Source organism: Pseudonaja textilis, chromosome 2, assembly GCF_049901715.1.
Source record: "Pseudonaja textilis isolate UNSWEBS1 chromosome 2, rPseTex1.2, whole genome shotgun sequence".
NCBI classification, from domain to species: Eukaryota; Metazoa; Chordata; class Lepidosauria; order Squamata; family Elapidae; genus Pseudonaja; species Pseudonaja textilis.
In genome coordinates, this window is record NC_141991.1 from 148504392 (window position 1) to 148516677 (window position 12286).

Below are 12286 nucleotides of genomic sequence, written 5' to 3' on the forward strand. Positions count from 1 at the left end.
TGTCCAATCTCTTCTTAAAAACTTCCAGTATTGGAGTGCCCACAACTTCTGGAGACAAGTCGTTCCATTGATTAATTGTTCTAACTGTCAGGAAATTTCTCCTAAGTTCTAGGTTGCTTCTCTCCTTGATTAGTTTCCGCCCATGGCTTCTTGTCCTGCCTTCAGGTGCTTTGGAGAATAGCCTGACTCCCTCTTCTTTGTGGCAGCCCCTGAGATATTGGAACACTGCTGTCATATCATCCTAGTCCTTCTTGTCATTAAACTAGACATACCCAATTCCTGCAACGATTCTTCATAGCCGCTGTGGCTTGTTGCTGCTAAATAAATGTTATGGATATTACTTTTACTCACTTGTGGAGGGCTCTGACTTGAATCACACCGTGTCAACAATTCATATAAAGTCACTCCAAAGGACCAGACATCAGAAGCATAATAGAATTTACATTCCTTAAGGCATTCCACAGCATACCTATATAAATAGCAATAAAGAGCTGACAAACTACATCTTAATTAGAGTAAAGTTCATCTAGCTCCTTTTACAGTAGTCCTTTGCTGTAAAAGACTGCTCCTTTGAATAGCAGTCAAATGGCTTTGAAAATTGCCAAATGAGGCATTTGCAACTCATTTTTAAGATACTGTAAGATTGCAAACCTTCTTTTCCAAAGCACTCTTCTATATAAAAGCATGCAGTTATCATCATTCACTCTAATTATTGAAAACAAGATACAATAGTCGACTGCTTCCAGGAAAGTTGGGAATGTTATCCCCTCCAACTTCCACAAAAGAATATCAGAATTAAACCACACTAAATTGTTTGAAATCTTCATTTTAGATTTTACCTTTTTCCTCTGAGCACTTAGACAGGTAAATACTGTTTTAAGACTACTACCTTTTCTCCATGATTATGATTAAGATCTTGCTTTCCACAGATATAATGCCTGTATGAATGAGTTATAGTGCAGTCAGTTCTTTCAAGTATCAAAAATCCATAAAATAGTGCAATTGTTTACATACCAGAAAACGGGGCTGTCTCCATCTTCACAGACACGATAATATTCATGTCCTTCAGGGATGGCTTTGGCAAGACCAAAGTCTCCAATCTTTACTACATTCTCATTCTCTAGGAGCACATTTCTAGCTGCTAGGTCTCTATGGATATAGTGCAAGGAGTGGAGATAAGCCATTCCCTGCAGAGAAAATAGAGCCACCTTACATTCTTCAATCAGATTCCAAATCAATCAGTAGCTATGTATATACCCAAAGTCAGAACTGGCAATCCTGAATTTCATGTATCCTATTCCTTTTATAAAAATAAAAAAAAATCCCAGCATTAAGGAACAATTATGTAAACAATTCATTTTGCTTTATCTATTGGAACTATGATCCACGAAAAAGGCATTCCCTCAGTCGAGAACCACACAAATGTTGTATCCAACACTGACAAGACTTTACCTCACAAATCTGTTGAGCAAAGAGGAGAATGTGGGCCAAGCTGACATTGTGCTTGGGAAGATAATCCCTCAGACTTCCCAGTGGCACATATTCCATGATAAGCTGTACAATTCTTTCTCCTGGAATTGAAAAATGCAAGAAATATTAGCTAAAAAAATATAATTGCTTCCCCTAATTTTTTTTTGTGTTTAAAACACCTGGTTTAAACCCTGCAGACCACTTTTGATCGTCAGTATCTTTTGGGCAGTTCATCAGGCCTACTTGCAATATTCATTTCTCCCCCCCTGCTGATTCTGCATACTTTCTGTTGCCACATGAAGGCTTTTGTCTTGCTACCAATATACCTGACACTCCAGAGAATCTATAATAATTTGGCAGATTTAGCAATTGTCTTTCTGAGATATTTGTCTTCAAGATGATCTACTGGTAGCTATTAGTAGAGAAGAAACAATGGAATGGACTGGTTGAAGGAGAAAGTGTAAGGGTGAAAAAAAAATGGTTGAATAAATGGGCAGAAAGTGTAGTCTGCATGTACAGGATATATTGTCTGCTCATATGGGAATGCAACCTAAAAATGTTGCCCAATATGCAAGTTAAAATTATAGGGGCTATTTCAAAAATCATGCCTATGATGAAGCCAGGATACAAACTGGGAGCTCTTGGGACAAGTTCTGTAAGTAGCATGCTTATGCTAAGCTATCCACCATCTTGCTCCTGCAGGAGCTACTCAACAGATTCCATACCTTGCTCGCTGCAGCAGCCTTTGTATTTTACAATATTCTCATGGTAGAGTGTCTTCAAGATCTCAATCTCCTTTTTCCAACTAGTCAAGAGCTGCTGGCTGCAACCTGATTTCAATGACTTCACTGCTACCATCTCACCAGTGCCATCATTGGCAGGATCATAACAATACAGGCTCACTTTACCAAAGTGCCCCTAATAGAATGAGAGGGAGAAAGAAACAAGGTAAGGATTTTGAATTTCAAAAGACAAATGCCAAACTATATTTTCTGGGAACATTTGCTGTAACTGTCACAATGTACAGAACAGCTTTTGGAAGGAACTAATCTTAATCATCTCAGAACAATCCCTTGCTACATACAAGTCAATATTTCACTCAGTTGTTGTTATGCTGTGAAAAGAAAACACTCACTTTCACAATCAAGTCTAAATAATATTTCTTTTTCTCCATTACTGAATCTTTCTATGACTGAAGTTAATCTCTGTTTGTGATCCTATTTCACAGTTCATGTGGCTGATACATAAGCAAAATAGGCTCAATCAGCAAAGTAAGATCATTATTTGAAATTGGCAAAACCATGGAGCAAATATTGAATTGAAGCCAATTGGATGTGTTGAATGGATATGTTGCACATGACTTGTTAAAAATGAAAATATAGTTTCATATTTAACTCAACACAGGTTGATAATTTTGGAAACTATAATTTGGCATGATAAGTAAATAATAAAATTATGTGTCATAATTAACAAATAAAAAAACAAAAGCCAGGATTTGTTGCAGGTTTATGAACTATAGATCTGTTTCATAACCAATGAACCTTTCATTGAGCTCTATAATGTATAATCATAGTAAAACCTCACTTTAACAGATTAACTGTTGGTGGGAAGTGTCTATTATGCTTCAGAAATCAATAAAGCAGAGGATATAGAATTGTGATAATACAAATGGCACCAATTACATCTTTGTTTCATTAGTGTAATGATACTAATGTAAGGACCCAGACACTAGTATGAAAACCCAGATTGTTGAGGGCAATATGCTGACTCTGTAAAACTGCTTAGAGAGGGCTATAAAGCATTTTTATGAAGCAGTATATAAGTCTAAGTGCTATTGCTATCATTACATAAATGGGAAAAATGGATGCAAATGATATAATTTGGAGCATTCACAACTACATTATTTTGTATACTATGGCATTATCTGCACACACATAATGTAAAATACAATCTGACCCATTGTATGCAAAGTTCATAGGTCTGAGATCTACACAACTGAATTTCATTGAACTGAACTAGACAAAATAGTATTAAGCTCTTACTTTTTAAGAATGGAGGAAGAAAATAAGTTGTTATTCCTAACAAAGGCAATTTACCTCACCCAGATCTCGAATCTTTTTCAGGTAGCGCTTCTGAAAGACAGTAGGATCTGATACAGGGAACGCAGGATTCACAGAGCTAATGTCAAGAGGATCTGGAAAACAAGAAGAAAGATGTAGCGGATATACAATGGCTAGAAGGAAAGAAACTTACAAAGCACTCTCAGGAAGCCTACAGCATACAGATCAGAAGAGGCTTTTAGTGGAGTTTAGTACTGAAGGATTTTTCTAATTTTCTAATTTCTAATTCTATTTCATAATTTTCTATTCTCTCTGAGCCAAACAAATTTCTAGATTAGACTAAACATTGTACAATCTCTTTCTTCTAGTTTTTATTGTTAGGGCTAATGTTTATTTTCTCTCTCGCTGGTATTGCAATTTAAGCAGTTGTAATCAGGCCACAAATTGAATGTCTGCTTATCTTCATAGCATCTTAATTGAGCCTGCTTTACAGTTGTCCTCTTGTATCCACAAAAGGGAGTGAGAGAATACCATTATGTTACACAAGACAGAGATTGCTCTCATTTTTTGCAACCTTTGGAGCATCTACCCACCGTGCTGTCAGTATTCAGTGACATGTTTGTAATTTTGTTTAAATGAACAAAAACATACACTGTTACTGCTAACCATAATACACCTAATTTTCCTTTTTCAAAAATCACCCCCACAAGTTGGAGTACAACTCCTCTGGGAATCCATTGTCATGAGCTCAATGGATCCCATTATTTTAGCATAAACCTGGCATGCAGAAAGGTTGCTGTCATATGGCTAACAAAATGCTGTTATCCAAGAGTTCTTTGGGATTTTTACTATGTGGCTGCAGTTGAGTGAGGTCTCGTAAGATAGTCCGGAAAGAGGGTCGCTCTCCAGGAGCATAGTTTAGGCACTGGCTGATTAGGGTAGCTAGTTCTTTGAAGGATGGCTCTGGAAGATGATGCTTCTTCTCATAAAAACGTTCTTTCTGCAGAAAAAAAATTAGAAGTCTGTGACTGATGAAATGAAATTAGATTAAACATAGAAAATCCACTGACATTTCTTTTGTAATAAGTTATTTCTGGTCTTCACTATATGCCAAACAGATTTCAAAGGGGAACTAGAAGCCTAATGATTACAGTTAGGTTTTAAAGTTAGTCATAAAAATCTCCTTGGTATCCAGTCTTGGATTCCTATTTCTATCACTCCTCTTCTTTCTGTTAGTACATTTTAAAAATACCTTAGGAAGCTATTCCATTCCAATAATTTACCTGGAAATGGGGTGCAAATTATGTTATTGTTACTTTGCCCTTTCAGACTTTTCAGGAGCCAATGAACATACAGTAATTTCTCCAGGATGGTCTATCAGTAACTTTTTAAATTTCTTCAAAATTCATGATTGTGCCATCAATGACTGTGCCTAGCCACTTTGTCCTCTGTCAGCTCTTTTGTGATTGCCTTCAGTTCTTCAAGCATCAGGTTTTTCTTTAATGATTCTTATCTTTACATTATGTGCCCCCAGGGGTGGGATTCAGTTGGTTCCGGCAAACCAAATGTTAATTCTTACATTCAGTTTGGCGAACTGGTAGTTCTGAAGACCGCCACAACTCGCCCCTCCCAGGAGTCCCCATGCGCCAGGTTCTGGCTCCCAGGTAAGTGCAGGGAGGCTTCCTAGGCCCAAAACGGGTGCGGGGGTGGGTGGAAAGAAAGAAAGAAAGAAAGAAAGAAAGAAAGAAAGAAAGAAAGAAAGAAAGAAAGAAAGAAAGAAAGAAAGAAAGAAAGAAAGAAAGATGGATGGGAGAACGAAAGGGAGGGAAGGGAGAAAGAAAGAGAAAGAAAGAAAGAAAGAAAGAAAGAAAGAAAGAAAGAAAGAAAGAAAGAGAGAGAGAGAGAGAGAGAGAGAGAAAGAAAGAAAGAAAGAAAGAAAGAAAGAAAGAAAGAAAGAAAGAAAGAAAGAAAGAAAGAAAGAGAGAGAGAGAGGAGGGAGGGAGGGAGGGAGGGGGGGGAGGGAGGGAAGGAAGAAAGAAAGAAAAGGGAGGGGAGAAAGAAAGAGAAACAAAGAGGGAGGGAAGGAAGAAAGAGAAACAAAGAGGGAGGGAAGGAAGAAAGAGGGAAGGGAAAGTGAATGAGATATGGATGGATGGACAGATGGATAGAAGGAGGGAGGGAGGGTGGGAAGGAAAAAGGAGAGGAAGGACGGACCACAAACCCTGGCACTAGACGCAGCTTCAGAGGATGCTTTGAAACAGCACAGCAATCCAGGGCTGGAAAGGACCTTGGAGGTCATCTAGTCCAAGCCCCTGCTCCAAGAACATTGTTAAAGTGAGTTTCTCTTTTGACCCACCCAGTCACATGACCACCTAGCCACACCCAGCCAGTTGCATGACCAAGCCACGCCCACAGAACCAGTTGTTAAAAAATTTGAATCCCACCTGTGTGCCCCAAATATTTAAGCTTTAGCTTTATTATCAGTGTTTCTGTATGTAGACTAACATTCAATAAATGGTTCTTTTGCAGTCCAAGATAATATATCCACCATATTTTTCTCCAGCACCATTATTCAATTTCTTCTGTGTTCTGATGGTCAAGTTTTCATAGAAAATCATAGCCTTGACACTATGTACCTGTGACATCTGAGTGATGTACCTACACTTTCAGATTTTGTCTAGCACTATCATATTTCTCAAAAGTAGTAGATATTTGTTTCATAGCTACATGACTATCCATATAAATTTTTGAGTCTAAGAAGATAAAGTTGTTAGTACTTCAACTTCTCCAGCTATTAGCATTAAGCTAGGATTTATTGCTGATTTGATTTTTATTTGTTTTATTACAGCTTGTGCACTTCCTTCTTTCATCTACAAGAGATTCTTCAAGTTATCCATCACTTTCAGCCATCAAAGTTCTATCATCAACATATCTGAGGTTAATGCTTCCCAACAATTTTAATTAACATATTTCTTCTTGTTCTTACTTCTACCTAATAGCTACAATATAATTAAAGCAGCAATTCTACATCCTTTTTTGGAAATATGTAAAGCGGAACTCAGTGAAATATTTCTATATTTTATTCAATCACTTTAATTTCACCAAACTTATAAAGTAGATTTTTCTGCATATCTAGATGAAATGGTATATTTTTCAACAGTGATGTGCATGTTTTAGAGTTTAAAGCATAATTTTTAAAAAATAATTTTCATGTCAAAACGTGTTTATGCCTAAAGATCTTTCTAGCTTCCAATTATATTAGTTCCACAGTTAATATACTTTATGTATTCTTATCACAGAATGTATTATTTAATGCAATAATATAGTTATGCATTTATAAACAAATGCTAATATCACTATAAACTAATAAAAAAGCAGCCCAGTATTCCTATGGAAAAAGTTTTCAGTGATGTTATTATTCTTAAGGTGGGACTAGATCCACCCTTTTCTATAAGAAACCAACCCTGAAGTCTGCAGCAATATAATGAAAAGAAAAGCAGAGGAAGACACTACCTCAGAAGGAGTGCGTTCTTTTAGTGGCACATCTGCATCAAAACATATTTCCAGCAGTGTGGTCCCAAAACTCCATTTGTCAGCTGCTGTGCTAAGGTTGTTTACATCTTTGATACACTCTGGAGCAATCCATGGGATCCGGTCAACCCTTTCTTTACAGAGAAAAAAATCAAAGATTAGGAATTGCTGGACAGAGAACAGAAATTACGCAAAATCTAGTAAATAGATTGATTAGAGTCAAGATAAGAAAGGTAAATTAAATATTTATTCAGATAGTGGCATGCAGGCTATCATGTAATATGAGCATGACACATAGAGATCTATATAATTTTTTCCCTTAAAATTGTGGGCATAACAAGTGTTTTAACCTCATTTTCTACAAGTATAGTCCCCTTTAAAAAAACCAGCAAACAAATGTATCCCTCCTTAAATAATCCACACTACTTTGAAATATGGAAATATTGTCTTGTAGTAAGGGTTGGGTCTGCTGAATTATTTCACCAGCAGAAAAAATAGCTTTGCACTCATAAAACTTTATAGCAAGTTGGATGTCCAAAGGCTATTCTTAATGTTCTTTGGAAGACTGAAGGCCATAAAAAAATGGGGTCACATTATACATTAGGGGGGTGGAGAAACTAAGTTTCTGAGTTGGCATTTGGTAGTTTTCTTTGTTTTTCAATTATATGTACAGTATATTTGGTGGTAATTATAATACATATATGATTATATGTATATTTTAGGGCTTTAACTGTGATTTTTATCTATTCCCCACTTCAAAATCATAGGAAAGTCTCTCATCAATTCTCATCAATGCAGACCACAGATCATCTTGAGGGCCACAAAAATGCAACTCAGAGATTGCCATCTTTGCTTTACAATATCGGCTGAATAACTTGGACGGTAAAGTGAGGGGGCCTTCTTGCCAAAGTAGGATTTACACCTATATTTTCCAAGGTAATGAATGTCAGTTTCAGCAGTACATATAAGAAGAATGTTTTTCCAAAGAAAAATAATGTAGTATGGTAGGAAGAAGGCCAAGTTAGAAAACATTTATAAAGTACAATCTAACATGAATGAGACGTTGTGTTAAAAATGTTCCTGAAAGGCTTTTAAGGAATTGTGAGAATATCAGGACAGACTTTTCTAATGCACATTCTGCCTTTGCAGAAGATTGGGAATGCAGCATAAGGTCTATTTGGAGTCAACTTTGTTTCTGATAGAATAAGGCAGTTACTATCACTACAAATACAAGATCATCTATTAAAAAACCTTCATCCAAGAGGTCCAAATGCATACAAGCACACATTTTAAGCAATTTATACTGATTGATTTGATATGCTTTCACAGAATCCTTCTATTCAAGCTTGCTAATATAATACATTCAGCTTGATCACCTCTATATACCTCAAATGACCACAAACGTGAAGAGGAAACTACTTTCCAAATATTAACAGTTTACCTTCTTGGGAAAGCACAGTGAAGCTGACTCCTGGGTCACTGAGCTTAATGAAGGGCAGCAAGCCATCTTCCAAACCTTTCCTGGCCAACAGGATGTTTTTGGCACATACATTGCCATGTACTAGGTTTTTATCTTCCTACATAAACAAACACAATGGTAGATTGTGACATACTATATTTAATGTGTGTCAGGAAAAAAAGTTCTGCTCTTTTGAAAAAAGAAGAATGAACTTCCATCTCTACATTCCCGTACAAGCTAATCTAGTCATTTTTGCATTGTGCTTCAATTTTCTCAAAAGAGGGCTGTTAAATAGAAAATTTACAAATTCAATAAACAAAAAAACATATTTATTGTTCCTTAACCAAAACTCCCTATAAACACAATATTTATTCATCACATGTATAAACCACTTAACTCATTAAGACTATGAGCAGAATAGAACTCACTACAATAAAATAACAGGGTGGGAGACACTGATAAAATCCACCACCCACCTCAAGGACACATACTATTTAGCACCTGTGAAAGGATCCAGGTTTTAAAGGATTGTTTAAAAGGTAGGAGGGTTAGAACAACTTGAACATCTGGCGAAGTACTGTTCCAACAGATGTCATTTTGGATGATCTCCATTCTCAGTTTTTTCATGCTACATGAATCCCATCAGATGGTACTGCTTTAAGGATGGAACCTGAAGAAGGTCCACTCTATCAGAACTTAATAGATGGGCAAAACAATGGGTCCCAAAATATATAAACCCTATTTACTAGCTGTTCCTCTTCTTCTCTAGGAATATACCCTGCCCTATAGGTATTGTTTCCTTGTTGGTTCTTCAAACTGAGAATCACAGGAAATCGTATTGCAATTCTGTCCCTCAAGGTGATGCTTTGAAGTGTATGGATGTGGGTTTGTGGTTGTCTACAACCTTTAAAGCAGTTGAGTCTTTTCTTGGAATCATTGGGGTATAAGGCACCTTTTCAGAATCTAATCCAAAATACTTCTGATCAATATCCGTACTAAATTACAATTCCAAAGAGTTCAAATTCAAGGGCTGGTAATTAAAAATATGTATAAGAAAAAGAATCCTACAGTTCTACCATTTGGGCCACTGTGCATAACTCCAATACAAACTGAGAATGGAGATAATCCAAAATGACATCCAAACTTTTCAAGGAGACCCACCCACTGCAAATCCCAACCAACAGACTTACAAGGTAACTGAGGGCACTAGCTAATTGTGTTGCAATAGTGAATTTCCAGCCTACTGTTATCCGGCCTTTGTTATTGCGCAAAAAGACATCCAGGGGACCATGCTCAATAAATTCTTCCACCATTATATCTGAAAACCAAACAAGAAGTAGGAATGAAAAATATGAAGCAAACAAATGGATTAGCATCTTTGCTCTACAGCAACAGGTGTTAATATTGGCTACAAAATATGAGCAGATAGGAATGGACTATTTTCATATACTTAAAATAGATGTAAGACGGGGTGCACACACTCAGGGCCACATGCACCTGAAACTTCTTTTCTGCAGTTTCTAGAACCACTATTTCTCATCATTTTGAGATATAAATTAAGTCAAATCATTGGTGTAAGACCTACAAACACTTGTTTAAAATTAAGAACTTCCTATGTGAAAAAAGAGGAAAAATAAATCCCACTCACTTAGCACAATAGTCCAATTCCTTGTGGCTTCTGAATATCTCAGAAATATTAAATGTACTTCTTAGCTATCAAAAACTATCCTAAACTAAACTAAAATAGCCGCAGAAGAAAAATAACCTATTGGTTAGAAATTGGACAATCCTGTCAAAATATAGTTGGTATGATTTAACACATTTTTCTGCTAGACACAAAAGGAGATAAAACAGTATTAAGCAAGTCAGAATCAAAAGTGATGCAAAGATACATCTTTAAGTCTGTGGGTAGTTGAGGAAACAGAAGAAATATATTTGAAAGAAGCAGACAACACATGTATGGACCTTGCAAAGGATACAATTAATACTCACTCTCTGAACCCCATACACAAACCCCATGAACAAAGGCTAAGTGGATATGGGACACCTGGCTCATCAGGCTGGCTGTTTCAAAGAATGCCTGCAGAGAAGAAAGGAAAGGCGTGACATCCAGATCACTGTCCAAGGAACATAGCAAGAGCAGTCTAATCCAGCCATGGGCTCCTAAAGTACCAATTAGTTCTCAGCCTAAAGATGGAGCATCTGTTGTTATAAAGCAATAGTTAATTCCTTATTATTTTGTTTTTCGCCACAAGAACAATAGGTTCATTTTAAAAGATAGGCTAAATAAGCTTTCCTAACAAAAAAAAAACTTTCTCGAGTCCTTGTTCAGATGTAATTTTATTTCTCCTTATTTTTAAAACAATATTATATATCATTTACAGACATAAGAGTTTAAGTATAAGGGAATAAGATGTTAGAAATGCCTGATTCAGGCATTTCCCACAATGCTCAATGCTAACAGTCTTTGGAGCATTGCTCTTTAGCACTGAAGAGCATTAAACATTGCTCTTCAGCAGATAGCAGATAAATAGAATACAATATTCCCACAAGATTTACTAATGTCCTGCTCCCCTTCCCATCAAGATGGCACGTCGAATGGCAGGAGGATTTGTCTCGCCAGCTGATGATATTTCTCTGCCAAAGTTGTTTTTTCTAATTTACTAAAGCCCCACTCCTAACATGTATGTCTATATGTCTACTCACCAGAGCAATGTCTCTATGACTTGGGTCCAACATCTTGAGTACCACATGCATCTCACGGCTATTGTTATTCTGCTCAGTAGAAAAATACTCTGCCTCATCATCACTGTTCATCCCACTGCATACATGAAGTACACCATCATAAATATTGGTTCGTGTTCCTTGTCCCAAGTGTGCTCTCTGATGGAGAACAATTCACCAGTGTTAGTTAAACCACTTTCCCTTGCAACAAAAAGGCTACTCAATCTTTCAATTCCACACTGAGCCAGAACTGATTCATAATTATTTGAAAAACAATAAATTCAAAATCCTACCTGTGTCTGCCAAAGGTTTTTTTAAAAACAAGATAGAAATCTCCATTGTCAAGCATTCATCTTGCTTTACCCAAATCTTTACTCAAAGTCTCCTTCCAAAGCCCCAGAAATAAAAGTAAATTGGATCTATTAGTAATCTAAGCCATAATTTGTATTTGTTGATATTACTTCTGAAACTAGCAAATAATGCTAGATCCATTTTGGCTGACCCTTACAAATGCAGCTTTTATCTTCTGATGCAGTGGTGGCTAACCTTTTTGGGCTTCTGTGCCAAAAATTGCACATGCATTAGTGCGCGCACGCAGTCGTGCCAGCACCCAGAATGCAATGCATGCCCCCCCACTCCTCCCACTTGCATGCACACGCAATCACCACCCCTTACCTGCATTGCGCCTCACAGCTGATTTTTTGGCTGGTTTGAGGCCTTTTTCGGCCTCCCAGATTCTTGGAAAAAGCCTTTGTAAGGCTTTTCAGGCCAAATAACATGCCCATTTCATCACTTCCAATATTACAGGAAGTGACGAAATGGGCCTATTCATCCTGAAAAGCCTTGCAGAAGCTTTTTCAAAACCTCTGGGAGACCGGAAAAGGCCTCAAACTAGCAGAAAAATCAGCTGTAAGGTGCACGCATGCATAGTGAGGTAAGTTTGCCTGCGGCGCACATGCCAGCACAAATGACTCTGCTTGCCACTTGTGGCACGCGTGCCATAGGTTCGTCATCACGGTTCTAATGTATACAAGCCAACTCT

At 37.1% G+C, this 12286-nt stretch overlaps 1 protein-coding gene across 3 annotated transcripts in view; it reads right to left on the reverse strand.

Moving 5' to 3' along the window:
- TYK2 (tyrosine kinase 2) overlaps nt 1-12286 on the reverse strand; it is a 44055-nt gene that overhangs the window by 4540 nt on the left and 27229 nt on the right. For all 3 annotated transcript variants that reach the window (XM_026711547.2, XM_087925848.1, XM_026711549.2), the window contains exons 12-22: nt 11227-11403; nt 10513-10600; nt 9711-9838; nt 8503-8638; nt 7044-7195; nt 4380-4530; nt 3567-3664; nt 2196-2388; nt 1453-1571; nt 1015-1187; nt 352-469 (exon numbers count right to left, since the gene is read on the reverse strand). In XM_026711547.2, the coding sequence (XP_026567332.1) occupies nt 352-469; nt 1015-1187; nt 1453-1571; nt 2196-2388; nt 3567-3664; nt 4380-4530; nt 7044-7195; nt 8503-8638; nt 9711-9838; nt 10513-10600; nt 11227-11403 (1533 nt within the window). The remainder of the gene's footprint in view (nt 1-351; nt 470-1014; nt 1188-1452; nt 1572-2195; nt 2389-3566; nt 3665-4379; nt 4531-7043; nt 7196-8502; nt 8639-9710; nt 9839-10512; nt 10601-11226; nt 11404-12286) is intronic.